The sequence below is a fragment of the Dama dama genome, chromosome 7, assembly GCF_033118175.1.
Source record: "Dama dama isolate Ldn47 chromosome 7, ASM3311817v1, whole genome shotgun sequence".
NCBI classification, from domain to species: domain Eukaryota; kingdom Metazoa; phylum Chordata; class Mammalia; order Artiodactyla; family Cervidae; genus Dama; species Dama dama.
In genome coordinates, this window is record NC_083687.1 from 32,308,621 (window position 1) to 32,335,784 (window position 27,164).

The 27,164-nt window shown below is 40.1% G+C and overlaps 2 protein-coding genes and 1 long non-coding RNA gene across 7 annotated transcripts; 1 reads left to right on the plus strand and 2 right to left on the minus strand.

Moving 5' to 3' along the window:
- Positions 1-216: 216 nt before the first annotated feature.
- ZSCAN16 (zinc finger and SCAN domain containing 16) lies at positions 217-15,597 on the minus strand. 3 transcript variants are annotated; one of them, XM_061147358.1, is made up of 4 exons: positions 15,477-15,597; positions 14,120-14,589; positions 12,478-12,616; positions 217-5,099 (listed from the first exon to the last, which is right to left on the minus strand). In XM_061147358.1, the coding sequence occupies exons 2-4, from the start codon at positions 14,504-14,506 to the stop codon at positions 5,086-5,088; spliced, it is 540 nt and encodes a 179-aa protein (XP_061003341.1). In that variant the 5' UTR covers positions 14,507-14,589; positions 15,477-15,597; the 3' UTR covers positions 217-5,085. The 3 variants fall into 3 exon arrangements, with proteins under 3 accessions (XP_061003341.1, XP_061003338.1, XP_061003340.1); XM_061147355.1 differs by lacking the exon at positions 217-5,099 and adding an exon at positions 7,968-8,657; XM_061147357.1 differs by lacking the exon at positions 217-5,099 and adding an exon at positions 8,597-11,003.
- Positions 3,954-18,314, plus strand: LOC133059805 (uncharacterized). The gene is made up of 3 exons (XR_009693624.1): positions 3,954-4,067; positions 14,131-14,327; positions 15,459-18,314. It is a non-coding gene; the product is annotated as an uncharacterized LOC133059805 (long non-coding RNA).
- Positions 18,093-26,998, minus strand: LOC133059765 (zinc finger protein 239-like). Of its 3 annotated transcripts, none has more exons than XM_061147348.1 (3): positions 26,648-26,998; positions 23,720-23,855; positions 18,093-22,324 (listed from the first exon to the last, which is right to left on the minus strand). In XM_061147348.1, the coding sequence occupies exons 1-3, from the start codon at positions 26,684-26,686 to the stop codon at positions 21,300-21,302; spliced, it is 1,200 nt and encodes a 399-aa protein (XP_061003331.1). In that variant the 5' UTR covers positions 26,687-26,998; the 3' UTR covers positions 18,093-21,299. The 3 variants fall into 3 exon arrangements, with proteins under 3 accessions (XP_061003331.1, XP_061003332.1, XP_061003329.1); XM_061147349.1 differs by having other exon boundaries at positions 26,705-26,996; XM_061147346.1 differs by lacking the exon at positions 26,648-26,998 and adding an exon at positions 26,293-26,420.
- Between the last annotated feature and the right edge of the window lie 166 nt (positions 26,999-27,164).

Sequence of the window (27,164 nt, forward strand, 5' to 3'; positions counted from 1 at the left end):
AATAAGAAGTTGTGACAGACAGACTTTTGTGCAAAGAATTCCATATAAGCGGAAGCGGACCTTGTTAAAATAATTTTTATTTTCCTTATTCTTACTGGTTATGCAGGCTGTAATACTAGTACATGTGTGAGAGCTCTCCGTCAGGGCTTCCTGACTCCATTGTAAAGGAGGTTTTCCTTGATTTTTTTTCACATGAAAAATGTTTTACTTTTGTTGCTGTTTTGGTCCCCCATTTTTATTCCTTTAACATTTTTTCTAACTATCCATTTATGATAGGTTTTCAGGTATCCCTCCAATCTTCGTCTTAATTTTCCCTCCTTATCTGATCCTGCTGATAGCCACCACCACCAATGTTTCTATCCAGTCCCCAACCTTAACCTAAAAATGTCTGTCCTCAGGACTAAGCCTTAGTAGTATTGATTTGCTTGTAAGAGTTTTGTCAGCTAATCATCACAATAAAACAAATAACAATAAACACAGAAGTTACAGTGTTTCAACTCTTTCAAAATACTTTTGTTATTTCACAGTTTTTGCTTCCCACCAGAGATGAAAACTGAAAATAACTGTCAACAGACTAGAACTATGCTGTTTCATTTTTACATTAAAAAACAAGTTTTTAAAATCAAAGTTGTACACATAGGTAGTAGAAATGAAACAGTGTAACCTAAGCAAAGATTTCTCATAAGGCACTAATAACAGATAAAATTGCTAAATTTGACTTCATCAAAATTTAAATTTTCTGCTCAGCAAAAAGCACCATTTAAGAAATGAAAAATGGAATGGAAAATACTTAGGATGGAAATATTCCATTTAGAATGGAAAATATTTTTTCAATACATATTTCTGACAACTGGTATCCAGAATATATAAAGAACTCTTACAGCTCAATCATAAGAAAACAAACGTAAATAGGCAAAAGTTATGGACACACACTTTACCAAAGAAGATATATGAATTATCAATAAGTTCATGAAAAGGTACTAAAAATCATTATTCATCAAGGGAATATAAAATTAAGACCATCACACATCCATTAGAATGGCTAAAATGAAAATGACGGACAATACTGAGTGCTAGAAAGGATATAGGAGAGCAAGGAGATCCAACCAGTCCATCCTAAAGGAAATCAGTCCTGAATATTCATTGGAAGGACTGATGCTGAAGCTGAAACTCCAATACTTTGGCCACCTGATGTGAAGAACTGACTCATTGGAAAAGACCCTGAAGAAAGATTGAAGGTAGGAGAAGGGGACAACAGAGGATGAGATGGTTGGATGGCATCACCGACTCAATGGACATGAGTTTGAGTAAACTCCGGGAGTTGGTGGTGGACAGGGAGGCCTGGCATGCTGCAGTCCATGGGGTCGCAAAAAGTCAGACATGACTAAGCAACTGAACTGAACTGAAGTGAGGACATGAAGCAACTGAACTCTTATATACTGCTAGAGTGTAAAATGGTACAACTAGTTTGAAAAGTAGCAATTTTTAATAAAATTAAATAATGCCTACATTATAGCCCAGTAATTTCACCCCTAGGTATTTTTACCTAAGACATAAAACCGTTAAGTCCATAGCAGCTTTATTCATAATTCGTAATTATTCATAATAGGCCCAAATTAGTTCATCAAAAGGAGAAGAGAAAATCAAATACTGTTATGATCATACAACAGAAACTAAACTGATCATACAGTCAGAAACTAAAAGCAGCTACTGATAGATAAGGCTTTCCTGAGGGCTCAGATGGTAAAGAATCTGCCTGCAATGTGGGAGACCTGGGTTCAGTCCCTGGGTTGGGAAGATCCCCTGGAGGAGGGCATAGCAACCCATTCCAGTAATCTTGTCTGGACAATCCCCACGGACAGAGGAGCCTGGTGGGCTATAGCCCATGGGGTCACAAAGAGTCAGACACAACTCAGTAACTAAGTATGGCACTGATAGATGAACAACATGAATAAATCTAAAAAAATTTGTTATGTTGGTTTATTTCTTTTTCTGGAGCAATGGACCAAAAAAAGTAGAACAACAAAGACAGATAGATCTTCCATTAGTCCAATCCTCCTCGTCTTTCCTTTTGAGCTCTCTTGGCTTCCCCATTTTATACTTCCAGTTTCCTTCTTTTGGTTATACCTAGTGCGAAGTAGGGCTTGCACTCACCACCAATAAATGAAAGGGAATGCAAATGGGCATATACTCAAGGCTGAGTTATATTATAACTCAAGGCTGAGTTATGTTATATGACAGCAAGTTGTATTGTTTATGTCTTCCCATAATTTTGTTATAATTAGATGCAGAATATTCATGAATCCTTAATAGGCTCCTAATAGCCTAAGGTTACTTGGGGAAGTCACTGGTCATTTTGTATCCACTGTGTGCCTAGGGTCCATGTGTAGGAGTTGAAATGTCTCTGTGGTTATTTTGTAGCCTATCTGTGAGCTTTCCTGGGTGTGTCTGGGATGGAGTTTAGAGATCAGATTGCATCCCTTTCAGCCAGGCCACCCCTCCAGTTGCTCATGTCTAACTTCCTACCTATTACGTTGAATAAAAGTAGCCTTGTGTGAGCATTTGTTTAAGTAAAATTAATATCAAGATTCATAATATCTGTGGTGACAGAAGATAAAAGTTTACTATGGGTTGGAGTTGTAGTTACATGGTTGCACATATTATAAAAATTCATTGAGTTGCACATCTGATTTGTGCATTTTACTAATAAAAAGACATTTTTAAAAAGTAAATAAAATTAATAGTACTCTGAGGCTTATGGTGTGATAAACACCAGGCCTCACTCTTCCCTTTTGTTATCAATATCTATTCCTCAGAGGCAACCACTTTAACTCCTTACTTTTTTACTAACCTCCACATTTAAAAATAACATGTTAACACTAACATTTCTTGAATTTTTCAAGTATAGATATATTACTTATTGACTTCTTACTGTGAAAAATAAACTTTTAACCCTTTTAAATCACTACTAGAATTAGCCACACCAGGGTTTAGAACATATTTTAAACTTCCTGAGTCACTAGGTCCAACAGCAATGAAAGACCCACCAAAACACAAAAAAATAAGACTCTGGTCATTCATACTTTCCCTGCTTGTATAAGCAGATGACATGTTTCTAATAAGACTCCAAACATTTCCCACACCTAGGGCCTCAAGGTATTCCTGCATTTTCCATAGTTGCTCTACATTTTAGTTTCAGAAGCATCACTTCATATAGTATATGGAATAGCATATTCTCAAATATTTTGTTCTCATGACTCCTTTTATATTCTTAAAAACTAGTGAGGACTCCAAAGAGTTTGTTTACATGGGTCATATCCAACAAGATTTGCTGTGTTCGAAATTAAAACTGAGGAATTAAAAGTTTTTCTTTAAAATAATAGTAAGGTACCCATTACATGTTAGGTAACATTTTATGTTACTTTAATATTTTATGAAGTTTATCTGTATTTTCAAAAAAAGTAAAAGGGGTGGAATCATTTCACATTTCTGCAAATCTCTTTAATGTCTGACTTAATAGAAGGTGGCTTGATTCTCCTATCTGCTATTTCACTCAGTATCACACTTTTGCTCATACTGACCCTTCTGCTAGAAGTACACTTCCTACTACTCTGCACTTATCTAAACTGTCCATCCTTCAAGGTCTGGCTCAGATTTCACTTTAATCAGAAAGCCTTCTCTAGGAATCCAAAAATGAGGTGTGTAAAACAGCGAAAATGAGAGAGAGGACGGTATAGAAGAACATGACTTATTTCAAGTTCATGTTGGAAAGATGACCTACTTCCTTTCTCTCCCAAGAACCCACTTAAATGACGGAGTTCTCGGATCCCTCAAACGGTTCTCCGCCTCCTCCACCTGGGGTCCTGAGTTCCTTCCCAGGCGCCAACCTCAGTGCTTCTGGATCCGGGAAAGACCGGCCCCTTGCCTCGCGCTCTCGCGCGTCTCGGCCACTTCCGGTAGCTAACGGTTCCAGAGCTCCCGGGCCGGCCTTTGCGGCCGGGTAAACGGCGCTGTGAGCTCGGCCCAGCGCCAGGGGCTGGAAAGCGCCGGGAGACGAGGGCTGGCGGGTGAGTGCCCATGTGAGGGCGGCGCGGATGGTGTTCTCCGTCGGGTGGGCCCGTCCGGGCTGGGACTGGGGTTAGGTATTTAACGAGCAGTTCAGAATTAGGGTAATTGTTAGCATTACGGGAAAACACATACACAACAGCAACAGTTGCTGCAGTGAATTCATGAAGACGAAATACCACTCAACTAATTTAAGCAGCTTTGAGGGGAAGAAATGCTGAACATGATGCATTTTGATGAACAAAAAGACTTAACAGCACTATTGGCCTAGTCTAATGCTAACAGTATTTACTATGTGCAGGCACTGTTTTAAACCCAAAACATTTGGTCCCTTCTGTAATTCCTACTTTTTGAGGTAGACACCATGTTACCACTGTTTTACAGATGGGGGATGTGAGGCACAGAAAATGGATATGCCAAGGTCATATAATTAGAAACAGGAAAAGCAAGGATTCATACCCAGGTCTGCTCTTAACCTCTGCTCTACTGCCTTTCATTGATAACCTGATTTTACCAGTTTAGGAAATATGCAATCCAGAAGAAAGTCTGTACTGAGACATGTTATTATAGTGGTGTTCTGAATCAGGTTTGTTGGCAGTTTCTGTCTAGACAAAGAGCTTAACAAAGGGTACCTTCCACAGAGAGTTTTAAGGAGGAAAGTATACAGATTTTCATTTCACAATTAGGCCCTTCAGAGTCCCTTTTCCTATTCCATTTCTCTCTAGATTCTTCTCTGTTCTTATTTTGTTTCTACCAAGTTAAATCATTTGAAATTGATGATATTTGACTGTACAAAAATGGAATTTCAAATGTTTAACCCAGTATTAAACATCTTTTTGTGTGAGAATTTAGGGGTCTATACCAGTCTTTTCTTTTAGCAAATTGTTCTGGCGTTCTCTCCAAAATATACCTTGAATCTGTTTATTTCTCTTCATGTCCACTTTGGTCGGTGCCACTGCCTTCTCTCATCTGGGTTACTACAGTAGGCTCTTGACTGGTTTCCTTACTTCTGCTCTTTTCTCACTCTTGGTTCCCTAAGGGGCCAGAAGGATTTTTTAAAAAGATAAATCAGATCATGTCCTTCCCTTCCAGTGGTGCCCCATGCTTAGAATACATATCCCCTGCTCACCTCTTTAGCCTAACTTTATACCACATTTCCTTTAATCCAGTGCTTTAGACCCAATGACTTTCTTTCATTTCCTGTAAACACATCAGATTCATTCCTACCATATAGGCTCTATTAGTTATTCCCTTTGCCTGGCATGGTCTTCTGCAGAAATTCCCAAGGCTGGACATTTATATTTCAGTTAAAATGTCAGCTCTCCAGAAAAGCCTTTTCTGATTACTTGTAGTAGTCAGTCACTCTGTTTCAATTCATTGTTTATATTCCACATACTGTTAATCCTCTTTGATATGTCTTGTCTCCCTTTACTGTAATGTAGGCTTATATAAGTAGGGATCTTATTTATCTTGTTATATCTTGCTATAGCCCTAATACCTAGAAGAGAGGTATTAAGCACTAAGCAAATATTTATTGGATTAATGAATAAAAAGAAATAGGTATAAAGTCTTTGGCACAGCAGAACTTGGCTGTACAAAATTGAGGTGGTTTGGAACATAGTGAATGGGACCTGCCCTGAGAATGAGATCTTGATCAATGTTGTCCAATAAATAGGAATGTAATGTATCCACCTATGTAATTTTAAGTTTTCTAGTAGCCACATTAAAAATGTAAAAAGATGAAATTAATTTTAATATGTTATTTAAACCAGTATATCCAAAATATTATTTTAAAATCTAAACTTATAAATGAAAGTTAATACCTTTTTTCATACTAAATCTTTGAAAGCCAGTGTTTACGCGTATTACACATCTCAACTGTTATTCAATTTTCATTGGAAGTACTTGATCTATATTGAGATTGCATAAAACTCAGTGGAAAATTATATACCCAAATTACTCTAAACATACTTAAAGGTTTTCCAATAACTGAATTGAGTATCAGTTTTTAAGTTTAAATTAAAGTGAAAAAAAATTTAGTTCCTCAGTTGCGTAGCCATATTTCAAGTGCTAAATAGCCACATGTACCTAGTGGTTAATGTATTGGACAGCACAGATAGTTAAAGGATAAAATGTCTGTTCATCCTTGGGTCAAAAGGGGCAAAGGAGAGGGTAGTATCAGAAGTATGGTAGAGGGAAGAAGGTCTAGAAAAATGCAACTGTAAGCTCTTTATACAGGTCACATTTGAGGACAGATTCCTCTGGTGCTCAAAACTAAGTGAGGTATGGCTTCCTAAAGTAGACTACTTTAGCATGTATGCTGCATAGATTTTAGGTATTATGGGAATCATTTTGTGGGGTAGTAAAATGGTCTAGTAGTGCTGGTCATATATATTTCTAAGTTGAATCTTATATGATGTGGAACAGTCATGAAAATCAGATTATTTTCCTATAGAGCAGTGATTCTTCACTAGGCTGGTGGGGTAGGGGAAAGATTTTGCCTTTCAGGGAATATTTGCATCTCTTAAAAAATGTTTGCTTGTCACAAGTTGGGGCTAATGGTGACCTCTAGGGGTATAGAAGCCAGGGAAACTGCTAAACATCCCACAGTGCAGAGACAAATCCACAAGGAATCATCTGGGTGAAAATGTCAGTAAAACCAAGGTTGAGAAACTGTGCTCTAGAGGATTTGAGTAAGAAAGACTGAGAGATCTATTCTTTTAGAACCTTAATCTCTCTTGTGATATTACTAAGGGGAGAACAGGTTGTTTTGAAGCATTTCAAAGTTTCTAGTAGGTGTTCACTGTTGATGGACTTTTTGGTTAGACTATAAAGAAATAATTTCATGCTCAGGATGAGACTGTAGACTCAATAAAGATAACATAAATAACATGTGCATGTATGACTCAATGACCTTGGGATAAGCTGATCTGTTCACCTTTGCATGGCTTGTGACATGTGCCCCACTGTTTCAATTATTGATGTCAATATTAGAATTGTCACCCTTTTCTCTATCACCATCTCTTATCTTTGTTCCTTTCCCTATACCCTTATTCCTGTTTTTTTTTAAATCATTCTCTTTTCATTCCATCCCTTCCTCTTCTATCTCGTTTCCTCTCTCTTTACCAATGCCTGTGCATACCTCTGACATCCCCTTCTCCCCAACTGTCAATCACTTCTTCCCTTCATAGCTATTGGTTCCCCATTCAGAATCACCAGTTTAACCACCACCCCCACCTGTGTCTGAAAGAACTGTCCCCATACTCCCTTTAGGTGCCTCTTAACTGTCACTGTCTGTTCTACTAGTTCATGAAAACTACAAGTTCTTGCCTCCCTCCAAAAATGATGGGAGAAGTGATGCATGTTTCACAACAATTTGAGAAACTGCCTTCCATGTTTAGGGTTCTTTTAGAGCAGGTGCCATCATTCCAGGATGGCTGTCTGCTAGAACTCAGTGATTCTGGATTACAGTGTCTAACATATAACATCTTCATTTCCAGAAACTGTGGCTGTGATTGGACTCAGAGCTCTTCTTTCCAACTGGCTGCATCCTCATCAATTTTTTGTGGGTTTCTACAGACTTACTAGGGCACTGACTAATCCCATAGTACTAACAACTACTTAGACCTCCTTTAACATCATGCCTCCTTTGCCTTATGGCAGCAGTTATCCCAGGTCCCACTGGACTTTCTTTTATTGCCACTATCACTCCAGGCTGTCTCTGCCCTGAAATCTTTCTGTACCTCTCTTGACTCTTATCCTTGCCCTCTGGTCAAGATCAGATGGTAGACACTTTGGTAACAATCTGGAATCAACATCAGACTAAAAACGGGTAGCATGGTCTCAATGCTCCAAACTACTTTTCATGTTAAGACTTTGAGGGTGTACAACTCTAAGACTAATTTAGAAATAAAATGAAATTTTACTCAGGTAAATTCTTTGGTGCCAGAGAAATTTTTAATGATAATTGAAGCTTTGCCTACATTTAGGATACTCAAGGTCTCCAAGGTAGATTTCTCTGATAACTACTTTGGCCTGAGTGGCTAAAGAACTTTTGTTACTTATACCATGTTAGTAGAGCTTATTTGCTGTATGAATTCTTTGATGTCTAATAAGGGCTGAACTTACACGGAAGGGCCTCCCACACTCATCACATTCATAGGGTTTTTCACCTGTGTGGATTCTCTGATGCTGAATGAGACCTGTGCGCCCACTGAAATCTTTCCCACATTCTTTACATTTATAGGGTTTCACCCCAGTGTGTACTCTATGATGTCCAATGAGATGTGAGCGTTGAATGAAAGATTTTCCACATTCATCGCATTTATAAGGCTTTTCTCCAGTGTGCGTTCTCCTGTGTTTACTAAGGTCTGAGCTATGACTGAAACTTTTTCCACAGTCATCACATTTATAGCATCTCCTTTTCCTCTGCTGCCACTCGAAAATGCCCTCACTTTCAAAAGCATCTTTGGATTCAGGATCCTGAAGAATATCTTTGTTAAGTCTGTCATTTATCTTCCCAAGGAATTCCATGTCTTTGGATTTATCTTCCTTCTGGGACAACTCTTCAGTTTTAGTCTTGGTTTCATCACCTGTAACAAATGTACAGTATACGAATAGGCCCTATTCTAGGTTTGAGAAGCAAGAAATCCATGGAATAAAGAACATGTAAATGTTAAAATTATGTTATAAAAATGAAAAATCACATACGATGCACAAATTAGATAACTGGCACCATCAAAACACATATTGGCAATATAGGGAAGAAATTTACGAAGAGGCCACTAAGGATGACATCAGAATTATTATTTGGGAATAAATTAGGAGGAGAAGAAAAAGCAAAAATGTGGACAAGGCAATCATGTGCAAATGCAGAGTGGTAAACAGGAACTCCAGATATGCCAAAAATAATTAAGAGTGATAAACAGAGATTAGAAAACAAAGAAGGGGAGGGAGGTATTTTGGGAGAAATTTAAAGGGTCTGAAACATAGGTAGTACGAGTAAAACCTAGTAAAAGTGATTGGAGAGGGTAATGGGATGAGGAATTTGAGAGGAATGTACTGAGTAGGAACCATCGAGGGAGAGAAGTGTGTATAAATAACAGCTAAAAGCAGAGAGAAAACATGCAAGTCAGGATAAATAGACGGAGGAAGATAAGCAGGCAGTGACAGTAGATGGTCTGGCATATGTTCTGGGTTGAATCCTTTCTTCTGAAACTGATGTCCTCGCTATCATCTCTTCTTGTCTAAATCCTAGCTGGGTGGTTCTCAAACTTTATTGTGCATCAGAATCATCTGGATGGCTTAACAAAACAGACCGCTGGACTCCCTACCACCAGGGCTTCTGATCTGATAAGGCTGGAGTGCAGCCCAGGAATTTGCACTTCTTGGTATGATAGATACTGCTGGTCTAGAGACCACACTTTGAGAGCCACTGACCTACCTATTATTCAAGGTCCATCTCAAATGCTGTCTCCTCCAGAAGTCTTCCCTAACCTCCTAAATTGGATGTGCTCTTTTGCCTCTTCCTGATCCCATATCCTCAACCCCAAGCTTAGCATGGAACTTGACACACAGCAAGTACTCAATAAATTTTATAAGGAAGTAGGTGTTTTAATGATTTGGAGGGGGTAATCCTAGGGTCTAATGTTGGATGTCACCTGTTTGGTTATGCTGAAACCTCCATCTCAACAGGTCTAGGCATCCCAACTGTGCAACAATCATTTAATCACATGGTTTTCAGTGGTCCACTTGGCATGATGGGAGAAACAGCAAGAGCTATCAGAACATTTCAGTGCCTGGGCTGGGAATGGAAAACACTGGCTCTGGACTGAGTGAACTCCACTTTTCACTGTCATCACAACGTCCTCTTGCTACCAAATCTTCCTCAAATTTTACTTTCCTCCTTACAATACATATTTTTAATCAGGCAATAGATTAAAAAAAAGTTTGGTTATTTGCTCTAAAATGATATTGTTTTGGAATCTAAATACCATTTTATCTCTGGCTAGAATTACAAGGACTGGATTAGAGCCAGAAGGTCAAGATTTCAGTCCTGGCTCTACTGATAACTGTTTAAATGTTGGCAGATCATAACCATTTGGCTCCATATCACCTCTGTACCCTCCTCCTTACCTATTGTTTGATCAGATGAGGAAATGTATGATAAAGCATGTGGAAAATTATAATGTGTGGCAGAAGTATTGCTAAGTTAGTATTAGTAGGTTAATGATCATTAAGCAAATCATGGAAGTTAGAGATACCACTATACCATTAAGAAAGTATTTTCAAACATCAACACCTTGGCTCAGCTGCTTCTTTTACGTACTGGAGGCACTGATAGTTGGTTTTTGGCGGCTTACTGATGAAGATGAGTATTTTTTTTTTTTTGAGTATTTTTTTTTTAAAGAACACAAAGAGTTGGCACTTGTAGTCAGTTACTACCTTAGAGGAATCTACCAGTCTTTAGGATGAATCTCTCTCCCATGACTTCAAGAAAAGTCTGGAGAAAATCCCTCACCAGGACTTCAAAAGAATTAAAAAAAATATATATAGGGTTAGCAATTCAACCCTCTCCATTACATCTGCAATTGAACAATGTAAAGAAAATTGTATGGAAACTATCAAATGTGAACTTTTCTCATCTCAGGGACATGCAGTTTCCTTGGCCAACTGGAGTTTCAGGGCTCTGCTGATGTATCTTTTCCAATTGCCAGCTAATCCCAGGCTAATATGATATTAGAAGATCCTGTTTTAGAACTGACAAGATTAGGATTATTTCATTTTTGCATCTTCTGCCAGGGCTATTCTTCCAATTTTATTTTGGCACATCCATGAACTGCGTTATCATTCCAGATGAGCCCAGTTCTGCTGGTCACTGGGATGAGGATATGTCCATAGAACCATCTGATTACCATTTGTACAACTTGCTTGACAGTCTAGAGGGAAAGGACAAGGTTAAATGCTGAGTGAAGTGAAACAGGAACAAAGTTAGGGAGACTATCACTTACTGCTACCAGAGAGTCAGTGTTGTGGGTTATTAGCAATATCCAAAAAGTTTCCTTTGAAATACCTGACAATGTGTTAGAAAGAACTGCAAGACACTCAGTTCTCCAAGTTCTCTCATATATGAAGATAATTCTGTATTAAATGACCTCAATTATAATTCCAAGTTATGTTTACAGAGATGAGTTCCATTACCCTAGCCAACAGATAATATTCATAATCTTGCTGATATGGACAGAATGAAAATTTTAAAACAAGATCCTGCATAAAAAAGTCTATTTAATAATAAATTTATTTTAAAAGACACTGGCTTTATTGGGTTATTATCATGATTGTTTTAAAATATTGTTCTGGACTAGTAGGCAGGAGCCCCAGCTCTCCCTCTAACTCTTGTGGAAACCTAGAAAAGTCACAGCCACTGTGGGTATATCTGTTCAACTGTAAAATGAGGATTTGGACCAGATATTATATTATTTTAATAAAGTCGAGAGGCATTTCTTCAAATGTATTTATTGTGATTTCTACAGGGTTTTGTGCGTGTGTGTGTGTGTGTGTGTGTGTGTGTGTGTGTGTGTGGTAGTTGTTTTGTTTTTTCCTTGTCTGTTTTTTGGTGGGGAGCCTGGTTGGAGGGTACATAGATTAAAAAAGTTGCCACGGTGGTACTTTAGAAAAAAGTCATATTCACACTGTTGAATGCAGACAAAATGGACTTCCCTAAGAATCCACAGGCCTCACAGGATAGCTAGATTTCATGAGGCATCTTTCAGTAGATTAGAATTAGAAAATACAATTCATATTTTAACTGCATAGTATTCCCTTGAAATGTTATTTTGGTAGCAGCACATATGTAAACCTCTACAATTTTAGGTATAGGAAGTGTGTATTTTTCTGGATTTACACTAATGAGAAGCAGAGTGAAACTGTCCAGAAGTATTTGTATAAAAACATAAGGAAAAACCATCTAGAATTTAAAGTTTTGCACAGACAAGCCATTAATCATAATAACCTCTGTGTTCTACACAATAGAATTTAGCATGTTGACATGTTAATTATTATTGTGCACTATTTTATAAGTGCATGTCCTGTCATCTCCCAAAGGTGAGGAGAGAAACTTTTTATATGGCTTCTTACAGAACATAAGTGAAGATTCCACACAGTTAAGCTTACTAAAGCTTATTAAAATGATCTGTATCTTTCAGCTTCTACCTCCTGAAACTCCTGCCCATAAGACTCATTAAAAAATAGCACCTAAGTTTAATGATAAGGTCAAGGGGGGAAGGGAGATAAAATCTTCCACAGCGAAGTGAAGGACAAGCAGAAAAACTTAAAAAGGAGAAGAAGAAAATGAGGAAGCTCATCTCTAAGGAACCAGCTCTTCCTTCATATACACAAACGCCTACACCTTACCATTTCTTTGGGCCTCCCCAGATTTCTGCTCCTGCCAGGTCTTCTTGGGATGAAGCTGGATAGTCAATGACTCATGTGGCCTTCTCAAGGGAGCCAACTTGTCCAAAAGTGCATCCTGTCTTTCTGAATTGCCTGGAACCTGGGAAAAATTAAGTACGTTTGGGTGTGTAAGGTAGATTTTGTGAAAGAACAGAAAGAACTTCAGAACAAGATCAGAAGAAGCATGTGCCAGGAAACAGGGCCACAGAAAAGAGGACAAACTATCATTCAACTGCAAATGGCAATAATGACTAAAAACGAAGAGAAAGAGGTTAATCTACACTTCAGGACACTGGAGAATAAAATTCAGTGTCTCTAACAGTGATCTGCAGAGGCCCAGAATCATAGTCTTGGGACTTGAGATACCTTAAATATCATCGAACTCAACTTCCACCAAATGGGGGCATTTCTTCTATAACTAGGAGAAGGAAATGGCAACCCACTCCAGTACTCTTGCCTGGAAAATCCCATGGACGGAGGAGCCTGGTAGGCTACAGTCCATGGGGTCGCGAAGAGTCGAACACGACTGAGCGACTTCACTTTCACTTTTCACTCTCATGCATTGGAGAAGGAAATGGCAACCCACTCCAGTGTTCTTGCCTAGAGAATCCCAGGGAGAGAGGAGCCTGGTGGGCTGCTGTCTGTGGGGTCGCACAGAGTCAGACATGACTAAAGTGACTTAGCAGCAGCAGCAGCTTCTATAACTGTGTGGTCCAATATGATAGCCACTAGTCAAACGTGGTTACTGAGCACCTGAAATATAGCTAATACAAATGGACATATTTAAAATACGTACCAAATTTTGAAAACTGAAAAAAAAATGTCAAATACCTCGTTTAATATTGATTGCATGATTACACATTTTGGGTAAATATATTTAATTTCACAAATGTGGCTACTAAAAATTTAAATTACATATGTGGCTCACATTATATTTAATTACCATATATTAAATGAATATTTAATTACAGGTATTAAATGTGAATGGGTCACAATTAGACAGTGCTGTTCTGCAATATCCTTGTTATCTACTGGAACCCCTCCTTGAAGGGGAGTTTTTTATTACAAGGTAGCCTATTTTATGTATGTGTTGTGCTTAGTTGCTCAGTCATGTCCCACTCTTTGCTACCCCGTGGACTGTAGCCCACCAGGCATCTCTGTCCATGGGGATTCTCCAGGCAAGAACACTGAAGTGGGTTGCCATGCCATCCTCCAGGGAATCTTACCAACTCAGGGATTGAACCCAGGTGTCCCGCATTGCAGGTGGATTCTTTACCATCTGAGCCACCAGGGAAGCATTTTGTGTATAGGTAACTATGAATGTTAGAAAATTCTTTGTTTTCCTCTGACACCTGTTTGCCTTCCTATAGCTTCTCACTGGTCCTAGCCTTCCAAACTGACATAGAATCAGCCTAGTGTCTCTTTTTACTCAGTCACACTTCAGTTATTTGACACGGGAAGTGTCAGTCCCTAAGCCTTGTTCTTCTCTAGGGTAACATATTAAAATATTAAAATATTTTCAGGTATTCTTGCATATGCCTTTTGCTTTGGCTGGGTGCATATACCCTGAAAACTCACAGCCAAATGACCACCGCCTTCCCACCTGCTTTCCAGGTTCATCAAGCTCTCTCTCCAGATCCTCCAGCACAGTCACTGCCTCCTCTCCAGTCTCTGGATGGTGTGCCTGCACCCATGCTTGCAGGTCCCTGGGGAGAATGCTTAGGAATTGTTCAAGCACCAGCAGGTCTAAAATCTGCTCTTTTGTGTGGCATTCTGGCCTCAGCCACTGGCGGCAAAGGTCCCAGAGCTGGGTAAGAGCTTCACGGGGTCCAGGTGCGTCCTGATAGCAGAGCTTCCTGAAGTGCTGCCTGAAGAGTTCCCTTCTGTGAGGACTGGACTTTTGTGAGATGGAGTCCTGTCCCCTGTAGTGGTCTTCTGCTTTAACTATTAGAAGTCCTTTTTGTTCTTCAAGTTCCAGAAATGTGGTCATTCTGGGCTGTTTTTCAGGAGATTAATCCTCTATCTGGGGCTGAGTCAAGGGGAATCTCTCAGAATCTTGTCTCAGAGAAAAACCTATTGCCATAGAGAAATGACAAAAACTGTTTGAACACAAACACTAATAAAAGGAAGCTACCAAACTGAGTAAACAATCTGATATACATGTTAGTTGCTCAGTCATGTCCGACTCTTTTCGACCCCATGGACTGTAGCCCACCAGGCTCTTCTGTCCATGAGATTCTCCAGGCAAGAATACTGGAGTGGGTTGCCATTCCCTTCTCCAGGGGATCTTCCCGACCAAGGATTGAACCTGGGTCTCCTGCACTGCAGGCAAATTCTTTACCGTCTGAGCCACCAGAGAAGCCCAAACAGTCTGATATGAGGCTGTAAATAAGAACACTGAAACAGGAGCATGAATTTGAATCTGGGCTGTTGTGTAATTTAAAGCAAGTTACTGGATCCTCATCTGTAAAAATTCTCAGGTTTCTCATAGGGTTGATGTGTAAATAAGTAGGCAAAGCCCTTGGCCTGGCAGCAAGCATTGAGTAAACGCTGAATATTAATAACTTTGTTAAAAGGCTTTTTCATTCCACAACCTGAGGTGGACCGGTCCGTAGAATTCAGTGGTTGTGGGGTACATGCTCCAATTCAGGAGGAGGGTTAAATAACTTTGTTAAAAGGCTTTTTCATTCCACAACCTGAGGTGGACCGGTCCGTAGAATTCAGTGGTTGTGGGGTACATGCTCCAATTCAGGAGGAGGGTTATAAGAGTACCCTCGCAGAGCAACTCACAATCACTTGTTCCCCTCTAGCGCCGTTCTCCGGGCATGTTGGCCCTAGTCCTCCCTCGTAGCTCAGTTTGGAGGGGTGGGGCAGCCTGGAAGGGGGAGGTGTGGAGAGGGGGTTGCTGCTTACAACTGTGCCCTGTCCCCTCCTCCACTTAGGAACCGGGAGAGACTCACCTCACGCCAGGAGGAACAGGTGCGACAGCTAGCGTCCTTTGGGGCGGCCCGAACAAAGACTGACCGACCAATCGACGCTCCGCTGCTTTCAGCCAGGCACTTCCGGGCCGCTCTAGGAAGCCTCGCCTCGGTGGAGCTAATCCTAGCTCGCGGAGGACCCCACTTGTGAACATTTGACTTATGGGACTTAATCCCTCGCTGATGTTTTCTTTGCCTTTTTTTTTTTTAAAGTTCCCTCTCAAATTTTTTGACTCAATTATTAAACAATATGAATATGTAATGCATTCACAGGGTTCAATATTTATAAAGAATTATAACCTATAGTGGAAACGAATCTGAAAAAGAATATAAATATATGTAATAATTGAATCACTGCTATATACCTGGAACTAATACAACATTGTAAATTACGCGCGCGCGCACACACACACAAACACACGGTAGCAGTTCTGCAACTTTTTTTTCCCCCTTCTACTAATTGATTCTGGAATTTGTACATAAAAGACTTCTTTCATTTTGCTCTTTTTTCTTTTAAAGAAAAATAATCACATAGGGTTCAACTATGCCATAATTTATTAATAGTGACCCTGTTGATGGTTATGTAGGTTTTCTTTTTCAATAAATTACTCTGCACATAACTTCTTGTGTATAAGGGTATATCCATAGTGTATATTTCTAGAGCTAAGGATTTACTAGAGCGCAGAGTTGGAGCATTTGTATTTTTGTTACTGCCAAATTACTAATCTTGGAACTCACTTGTGATGTTAATTTATACTTGTCAACATAATGTTACAAAATATTTTGATCCAAAATTGATAATTAAAGAATTTACATTAAAACAATGAGATTTTTAAAATCCTGGATTATGAAAAAGATTGATAATATTTCATATTGAAAAGTATGTGGAAATAGAGGCACTGTTAGTTGTAAATTTTTGGAAGCCAAGAGCTGTTAAAATTAGTATGTCCATACCTCTTGATCCAGCAACTTAGCTTTGAATTATCCATATAAAGTAGTTTTACAAATGTTTGAACATGTACACAAACATTTTTTATATTGGAAAATCCAAACATCTAACATTTGGGAATTAAAATTTCTACATGCCCAATCATTTTTAAAAGTAAAAACTATAAGATGCCAAAGGCATACGAGTAAACAAACAGTATATGATATGATCATTTGTGTAAAATAATCATCTTAAATGCATTCTCAATGATTATCACTTGGGATAAAAGAGAACCCGCACTTTTTTTTTTTATACACTATATTTGTTTTAATTTTATAAAAGCCTAATACTGGTGTAAACAGAAAAATAATTTTTTTAAACCTTGTTTATTTTTCACAACTTACAAATAATTTTCCTGTTTGCAATATCTCTTTTCTCTCTCTGAAATTCTTTGCCTGACAAGTTAGCCTGTAAAAGAATGTAACTCCTTTAAGATGAAAATCAGATCCAACTTCCCTGTGCTTCTGAAGGGTAAATACAAGTAATCAAGTAAACCTAGGTGGAACATTTAGAAAGGGTGTAAAAATGAATTATCAAGTAAGCTTTATAAAATTTAGACAAAGGATAACCCCTGCTCTGCATAATATGTCTCGCACAGCCAATTGAGCAAGTAGAAAATCTAAAAAGTGCTTAAGTATTTGCTTCTCCTTCAGTGCATGATGGACTATTAGCATGTCTCTCCTTATTTAATGTTTGTTCTATCAAATTCTCTTACCAGGTTTTCAAACACAAACCTCACTACAGGCCATGAACTTCCTGAGTAGCTGAGTCTTCTTCAGATACCCCTGACTTCAGTCACTCGTCAGCTTCAGAGAATCAACTCACCAGTCCCTTGGAGCACTGGCTGGGGTTGAGTGGTTGAACACCAGACAAAATGAGGCTTCCAACCATTGTCACGGATATCCTGTTAAAACTCTGTCTCTGCTGTTGGCTTAGGTATGTCCTTCCTCTACTGGAATAAAGCCTCTCTGACCTCTTTACCAAGACATAAGCAGCCAGTTTGTGTATGACAAGGAGAGCTTTCCCTCTTCCCCTTCTAGTTATATCTCCCAGAAAGACTAAGAAACAAAACAAAGCAAAATAAAAACCCAGAAAAAACAATAGTTGACAACTTAAAAAAAATCAGTACTTGGTGGATATATACACTCACTTGCTTTCAATATTTAAACAGACAGAAACAAAATGAACTAAGAATTCAACTCAAGAAATCAGAAAAAGAATGAGGAAGAAACTCCCAAAGAAAAGGTTAGAGAAGAAATCAAGATAAAAGGAGAAGTAAATGAATTAGAAAATAGAAAAAGTCATGTTAATAAATAAACCTAAGAATGAAATCTTTGTAAACAAGCCCATAAAAACAACAAACCCATGGTAAATCCAACTGAGAGAAAAATTATCAATGTTTCCTCATCAGATAATATCAGCATCTCATCAAATAATAGCAGGTGAGGAAATAAGTATGCTACCGAAAAATTTTAAAACTCTTAATGAAAAACCATTAGTTCCAAAATTCATTCAAGAAATTGATAAATCTAAGTCAGTACTAAATAACGGAAAAAAAACCCCCAAACAAACACAAAACTATTAAAGAATCATCTCCAGGAAGGCTCAGATATTCTGTAGCATTTTAATTTTTAAAAAGTTTACATGTATAGATGAATTCTAACTTTTCCATTTGGAATATAAAAGAAATAGAAAGAATAGGAATCTATTTTCATCACCTATATGCAGTTACTGTTGACATTTTGTTGTCATTTACTTCCAATTTTTGCTATTTTAAATGTTTAAAATAGTTGTGTGATCTTATTCTATAAACATTTTAGTAGGCTGCTTAACTGTAATATAATAAAACTGTTCATTTTAAAAATTATATGTAGACACTGTTTGAGATATAATAGAGCTTATAGAAGAGATGTAAAGTTTACATGAGATATATAATAAGGTGCTTGGTACAGTGTCTGGGACACTGGCGTTCAACAAATGGTAGCTACTATCGTTAATAGTTTGCAAAGGGCTTTTCCTTTTGCAGATATTATTTAATTCATAATGGGCATTACTATCTCTCAACATGCTTTTTCCTCTTTAATGGAATAGGCAAGCCTAGGGCAGTAGGAGTGGTAAGTGGCAAGATCCTGGATACTGTCTGAAAATAGAGCCAAGATAATGATTTGTGGTTGGTCAGGTGAGGGAGAGGGGCTCCCCTGGTGGCTCAGAACTAAAGAATGAGCCTGCCAATGCAGGAGATGCAGGTTTGATCCCTGAACTGGGAAGATCCCCTGGAGAAAGAAACAGCAATCCACTCCAGAATGACTGCCTGGAAAAACCCCACAGGCAAGAGGAGCCTGGCAGGCTACAGTCCACGGGGTCCCAAAGAGTTGGATATGACTTAGTGACTGAACAACAACAATGCATCCCAGAGAGGCCAAGAATATATTATTGCTCTTCAAGAGAATCCTTCTGCTTTGTTGGTTTTGCTAAGAAGGTAGAGTCCAGGCTGAGCAGAGTTCAACAAGTTGGGGCTTAGAGTGTGGTAGAGAAAAGAGGTGTCCTGTGTCTCAAATCTCAGAGACGCACACAGGGCCAGGATCCTGAGTGGTTCATAAAGACATTAGTGAATACAGGTTCAGTTCTTTCATATGAGGGATTTGGCCTACATGGCATGGAAATAAAGGATTGATTATTACTCTGAAGTCACCGGGAGACCCATGATCAAAGCAAGTACTCCAGCCTCTGCAAAGCCTCAATCTCCCGTTCATGTTTCTTTACAGATTGCTTTTTCACTTATAATGTTTTCATTGCTTCCATTTCCTGTTTGAAATTTGTTTTTCTAATGTCTCTGACCTTTCCCCTTTTCCCTTAACTTCTCTCCGCTGCTTTCCTTCTCTGTTTATCCCTGTCTTTCCCTTTCTTAACTGCTTTTTCTTTTCACCCCTCCCCACTTGCCCATTCAGACCTTAACCCACTGCTTTCCCACAACTGCTTCTATTACTGAATGCTTCACATTTCAATGGTTCTCTTCTCCAAATGATCTCTACTTTTGGACCTGCATTTTTTCAATTTTTCACTTAAATGTTGATTCTCTTCATATGTGTTTTTATGTTTTTCATCTCACCTGATTAACTGGTCTCTAAGAATTTGTTGTTTTTGTTGTTCAGTCGCTCAGTTGTGCCTGACCTTGCGACCCCATGGGCTGCAGCACACAAGGCCTCCCTGTCTTTCACTGTCTCCTGGAGCTTGCTCAAACTCATGTCCATTGAGTCAATGATGCCATCCAATCATCTCATCCTCTGTCATCCCCTTCTCCTCCTGCATTCAATCTTTCCCAGCATCAGGGTCTTTACTGAGTCAGCTCCTTGCATCAGGTGGCCAAAGTATTGGAGCTTCAGTATCAGTCCTTCCAATGAATATTCATGGGTGATTTCCTTTAGGATTGACTAGTTCGATCTCCTTGCAGTCCAAGGGACTCTTACAAGAGTCTTCTCCAACACCACAGTTCAAAAGCATCAATTCTTCGGCACTCAGCCTTCCTTATGGTCCAACTCTCACATCCATACATGACTACTGGAAAAACCATAGCTTTGACTAGACGGACCTTTGTCAGCAAAGTAATGTCTCTGCTTTTTAATATGCTGTCTAGGTTTGTCATAGCTTTTCTTTAGAAGCTATTATTATTGACTTTCAATAGATTACCTATAAATTGTATCTAAAGAAAATTTTAGAGTGGCTTTCCTCTACCTTCAGGTGCTCAAAAGTTACATTTTAAAATTTATTATTTAATCTAAATCTTCAAACTGTTGTTAGCAGAAAATCTTCAGAGAAATCTTATTTGGGAGGCCGATATATAAAACTAATTAAAGTGAAGCTGTTTTGGTGGTAAGGGACCTAGAGCCCTGAAGTCTCCTTGAGAAACCCTTAAGGCAGTGGTAGGGGTCACACAGGCAAAATGAATGAAGGGAGGTATATAAGACAGTAGGAAGCTATGCGGCAGTGGGGACCATGTCTCATTAGACAACAGTCAGCTCTAGTCAACTGTTCCCACATGGGAATGTGGTGCCTGGTGTTGCCACATCATGCATTTTTTGTAAGAGAATCTGGAAAGTCAGATTTTATGTAAAATCTCTTTAAGTAGTGGCAGTAATTTTATATTACCAAGAGATAATCATACGTTGTGAGAAAAATGCATGCACAGGCTAAATAGAACCCATTGGCCTGTTTGCTCTCTCTGGTTTAAGATGTGAAAAGTCACTGGGAAATTGCAAGATAAATCTTGCTCCACCACCCCTAACCTATCCTACCCATGCAAGTCATAGTTCATTCCAATATTACAAAATAGCTTTTGTAGTACACAATATTTTTAGTGTATATAATTCATAGGTTAATATATTTTATCAAGCTAACAAAAAACTCATAGTTTTTTTTTTAAGTGTAGATCAGATGTTAATTCTAAATTCATACTTTAGCCAACTCCAAAAAAGGGGAAGAATGGAAAGGGAAGGAGAAAAGAAACAGTAGTAATCTCTAAAATCTTGTTATATGTCTAACAGAACATTTAGAGTGCTGGAGCCACTTGCTTCAGAGAAGAAAAGTTTCAGAATAATGAAATGAACACTTCCAGTGTCATAGTTCATCACATGATGTGCTTAGTGGCAGAACATTAGTGTCTTGTTTGGTAAACCATCAGGTGCTTGTCTATCTCAGCTTCTGTAAGTATTTCCGAGTGACTGCTGAAATTGCAATAGTGATCACAGAGTTCCCTACATCTAGCTGTGCTTTTTTGATGTCCCACAGGAATGAGCATAGATGGAAAATAACTCTGGACATTACCAGGGCTTCTCTTCAGTGTGGATTTGCTGATGTACAATGAGGTGTGAGCTCTGCCGGAAAGCTTTTCCACACACATGGCATTCATATGGCTTCTCTCCAGTGTGGATTCTTCGGTGTCCCAGAAGATGCGAGCTATAGCCGAAAGCTTTCCCACACACATCACACTCATAGGGCCTCTCTCCACTGTGCATTCTCTGGTGTCCAACAAGAGCTGAACTATGACTGAAAGCCTTTCCACACTCATCACATTCATATGGTTTCTCCCCACTGTGGCTTCTCTGGTGATGGAAGAGGCCTGAGCTCTGGCTGAAGCTTTTCCCACACTCACTACACTGGTATGGCTTCTCTCCAGTATGAACTCTCTGATGTTGTATCAGATGTGAGCTCAGACAGAAAGCTTTCCCACAGTCGTTGCACTGGTATGGTTTCTCTCCTGTGTGGGTCCTCTGGTGTCGAATAAGGCCCGAGTTATAATGAAAAGCTTTCCCACAGTCATTACACTGGTATGGTTTCTCTTCTGTGTGGGTCCTCTGGTGTCGAATAAGGCCTGCACTGTAATGAAAAGCTTTCCCACACTCATTACATTGGAAAGGTTTTTCTCCAGAGTGGATCCTTTGATGCTGAACAAGATGTGCCCTGTAATAAAAGCCTTTCTCACACTCATCACACTGATGTGGTTTTAACTGGCTATGTATTCTCTGATGGTCAGTAAGCTGTGAGCTCTGAATGAAAGTTTTGCCACATACATTACACGAATAGGATCTCTCTCCAGGGTGGATTCTTTTATGTCTAATGAGGCTTGACTTTAGAGTGAATCTTTTCCCACATTCATCACACTTAAATCTCCTCTCATTTGAAGTGTTTCTCTGATATCTTTCCATCCATCCTTTATGTTCTTGGGTTTCTCCACATTCAAAAGCCTCTCCATTGATTTGGTCTGATAACTTTTCTTGGGATTCCATATCTACAGTAAGTTCCTGCTTTATATCCGGCTCTTCTTTCTTTATTCTTATCACATCATCTGAAGTAAAAAACACAGTATTCAAATGTCACTGAAATATATAGGAAATAAAATGAAACATTTATTAGACATACACAGCTTCAATATACTAACAAAATGATTTTACAACATCTGAAGAGGAGATTGGGAGATGGCAAAGGAAGAGAAGATTAGCAGCCACTGGATGGGGAGGGAGTGATTCAAGAAAAGAGTGGAGAAAAATCAGGGAGGATGATGAGGGATCTAATGAATAATCACTGTAAACAATAGAAGAAGATCTCAGATAAGAGCGGGTTCATCAGGGAGGCCACAAGTTGGGTAGAGAGGGATGAAAGAGCAGAAACTGTGGGAGTAACAAAACAAGACAGGAAGCCAGCAGTGGCAGGTATCAAGATGGAACCATGAAACAACTTTGTGCAGAGTGTTCTGAGGAATAATGGGAAGACCTTTAGATATATGAATACATGAGAGATCAGCCAAAAAGAAGTATGACATGTCCAAACATGCAGAACAAGGAGATTAGACTTTAGACACACAGGGTAAAAGAGACAGAAATTGCTTTAGCTCACAGAGACATTATTACTCTTCTTACAAAGAACACTGGGAATCTGTCAAACCTGAAACTACACTCTGTAGGTCATTTGAGACTGCGAATCTCAAGAAAACAAGAGTAACACAGAGGAGGTTCTTTAGCAGACCCTAGCCTCCCATCTGACCTTATCCAAGGAAAGCATGATCCCATAATTTCTTTGCCTGTCTTTCCTACAGAAGTTCCTCTGAGTAGAGTCCCAACAACCCCCACTCTTTCAGGGTGAGAGATGTGGCCACTTCCTCAATGATCAATAGTTTCTGAAAAAAAAAGTGAGAGATTATCTCATTCAAGCCATGTTCTCCCTGCAGTAGTCACATTTTTAGGGCCCAGAGTAAAGGGCGGAATTTATAACCATATAGAAATAATGCAGGGAAAGGGGGTTTGTGTGACAAAAGACACTAAATGAAGGAAAAGACAGCTTGGAGACAGTCACACTGGCCATCTTTCAAACCCACCAATTTCCTTCCCACTTGGTTTTGCACATGGTCTTCTGGCCTACAGTGCTTTCCACCTCTACTATTCATTTGGTTGATTCCTATTCTACTTTTAGGATTAGTTACCGTGTTATTTTCTTAAAGAGACCTCTGACATACCTCTCTCCCCATATACAATCTATCACAGCATATTTGTGTGGTTGTTTGTTTAATGCCTCTGTTGTCAGATTGTTGTAAGCTCCATGAAAACAGATCATGTCCACTTTGTTTATTACACCCAGTGCCTTGCACAGTGCCTGGAATATAACAGGTACTTAATATAAATCTGCTGAATGATGAACAATTCTAAGGTCTTCAGGGGAGCTATATGACCTACGTGTCAACACTAACCACAATCCTGTTGGTGTTGAGGGTCCTTAAGCTGGATTTCCATGGTGTGAGGCTGGAGATATGCTGCTTTCTTAGCTGGATCCAGAGGTACCGATGTCTCAGAAAGCACTTCTTGTGTCCAGGCGTGGGTTGAAACCTGAGGATAAGCAAGCTCATTTAGGCAACTGAAGGGCCCATAGAGTAAGTGATCCCCAGAAATCCCACAAAGGACCAGCCTGGATGCCCAATTCCCAACTCTGTCCCCACTGAGCATAGGGCCCTTTCCTATCCACTGGCCTGATTAACTTCCTCTCCAGATTTTCCAGCATAGCCACTGCCTCCTCCCCACTCTCTGGATTGCTTCTGTATCCAGTCCTGCAGTTCCTCAGGCAGTTTGGTTGAGCTGCGCCAGCACCACCAAGTCCAACGTCTGTTCCTTGGTGGGTATCTCAGGCCTTAACCGCTCATAGTAGAATACCCAGAGCTGGCACAAGACCGCAAAGGGCCAAGGAGTCTCTTGGTAGCAGAACTATGGGAAGCGGTGGTGGAATAACTCCTGGTTGTTTTGGCTGCTCTCTTTTGGGCCAGATCTCTTATTCCCAGCATGCCCTTTTTATTAGTTACTTCAAAGAGCCCTTATTGACTCTTCAGGAACCTCTAGATGAAAAACAGTGGCCATTCTTGCTCCAGTGGGCCAAGAGGAGGATTGCTGCTACAAGTGTTATCCTTTAGGGCACACTCCTAGGGTTACAGAAACCACAGTTAAAAAGATAGGAAGGCTGATTCAACATTTGAGCTCACACACTAAGTTTAATCTTTCTGTTCTAGAAGAAAAAGGAATCTCAATCCCAAATTAAAGAGAATTCAATAAAGAAAATGTAAAAAATAAAAGTTTAAGGCAATTAATACCTTTTTCTAAATAGGAGAAAGAATGTTTGTCAAGAGACAGCATTTTTGACAATACTGGGAATATTGTTGGATGCCTTATTCCTCCAAATAACAGCAAAACAATTAGTTGATATGGCCAAGTTAAGTTTATTCTTATGAGAAATGGAGAGCACTTTGATAGTCTTGCTAGTACCTCCTAGGGGAGAAGGCAAAGTCAGAATATTTATGAGGTTTGGGGGGCTTACGGTAGATCTTTCAAGGCAGGATAAGGATTGGGCAAGGATAGTGATAAAGTAGTATAGGTGAAGATTTTCAGTTGAAGGTTTTGAAAAGTCTAAATCCTATCTGTTGAAAGTTGAAGTGTTTGATGTTCACATAAATGGATAGAGGGGTAAGTTGTTAAACCACATAATTATCAGCAACTTTTATCTTTTAGGGCAACTAAAGTTATGTTGATAAAGAAACAGAATAGTGAAGTCACACTTAGGGAAGACAGTTGAATACTAAAATTATGTTAGTGTAGGTAGCAGGCTGTGTGGGTGTAGATGCTTTCAGTTTTCTATGTAATAGGAGACTTAAGCAGGGCCTATGGGTTTAGGGAAATGTGGACTAACAACTGATTAGCATGGTGGGCAGTGATTAAGAGCACAGGCTTTGGATTCCAAAAGACCTCGGCTTGAATCCTGTCATGTTTTCTTATATGTGGTAGCTTAACATCTCCAAACTTGTTTCCCCTCTGTAAAAATACCTTAGAGGCTTTTAAACAATGTTTTATTTGAAATAATGTTAAACTTCCTAAAATTTTTTCAAAAAAAGTTACACAACAGTCCCTATAACCTTCACTCAGCTTCCCCTAACATTAACATCTTACATAACCACAGCACAATTCCAAAACCAGAAAAATAATGTTACAATGTGATTAACTAAACAGTAGACCTTATTATATAGCGTCTTTTTGAGGATAAATTAAACTCAGTGCCTGGCACTTAGTAAGACCTCAGTTTAGAGTGCTGCAGTTACCACTGTGACTTGGTCACCCAGCCGCTGGCTCCAGGCATGACGCTTTGGTACACTTCTAGGTTTCCGGACACAGAATAGAGGACCACGCAAGGAGGCCCTCTAGTGCCTTCTCTGCACCTAGCATCTTTAACTCACTGGGCAGCTTTGGTAAACACCTCCACTTTCCCAGCCGTAGGAGAAAGACTGTTTCAGGAATAACTCAAGATAAAGGATACGGAGCCCACTAACACGTGTTGTCTTCTACTAGTTTAAATCTTCGAGTGAATAAGACAATATGGTAAGTTAACCAGCCAGACTACAAACCCTTTCCCCAGTTACCGCACTGGCACATCACGGTGCCCCAGCCTCTGAAGTGTTGGCTGTCTGTGTATCCTTTAAGCCACAAGGACCGGGCTGACCATAAAAGGCTTCCGGGAGTAGGCGGCCGAGTCGGACAAACGGATGGCCCTCATGGAACTCCCCGGGTTAACATCACTGACCCAGGAGTCCTAGTCTTAGAAACTTTCTGGAGCGCCGGCCGGCAGCGGGGCGGGCTCCTGTGGGGTCTCCGCCGGCACTTCCAGCGCCGGCAAGAGCAAGGAAGTGACTCCCCCGACCCGCGCCCGACCGACCCGGGGGTCCCACCGCGGCGTCCGGCTGTCTTCCCGCCAGTCTTATCCCGGCCCAAGGGAGGCAGCCGCACTTACCGATCCAGCCCCTCGGAGCCTCAGACCTGCCGCCAGCGGAAGTGCGTCCGCGAACCCTGCCCGGCCGTGCGCCCCCGCTTCCGGCGGCTTCGGAGGAAAGGTCCGAGCCATTTAGTGTGGCGGAGCCCCCCGCGAGGTCTGCACATGGAGACACCTACGTCTGTGGCGTTTTGATTCATAACTCTCCTCCTCTTAAAAAGAGGATCTGAACGCCAGCCCCGCGGCTTTGAGTTCCTAGGCCCTGTCCTGTTCGGGGCGGCGGGCGGGGACATTCCCAGGCGTGCTGCCCCTCCGACCACCACTTCTCCGTTCCTATTCTCTGACCCGAGTACTCGCGTCCTCCTTGCCAGCCTACCTCTCTGGACAGCATCCGCCACTCCGTCCCGACCTCCATCAACTTGAATATATTTACCAGGCAGACACATCGCTCAACCAGAATGTGCCCGCAGCATTGCCATCAGCACAATCGCTCAGTCTTGACCCGCAAGGAGAGAAAAGGAAAGAAGGATTAAGGCACATTGATGAGTGCGGTGTTGTTCGTTCAATTTACTACCCGGAAACAAGCAAAGAGCAAAGTGATCTGCCCAAGTTTGCACAGCCAGGGACAGGATGCGCACCACGCATGCGTGACCCAGACCTGTCCTGGGATCCCTACGACGTGGCCACAGTGAGGGCTGCAAAGCCAGAGACTACCGCTGCTCAAATTAAAATGACCGTTTCCAGGCTTAATGTGTGACATTTAAAAATGAAACTGTTACAGGGCTCTTTCAGCTAGATGCAATGTAATGTTGGTTAGGAGCTGTTCAGTACTATAATAGGCGCGAGGAGTACAGCGAAAGTATAGGAAGGAGATGGTCCTTGGCCTAAGAAGC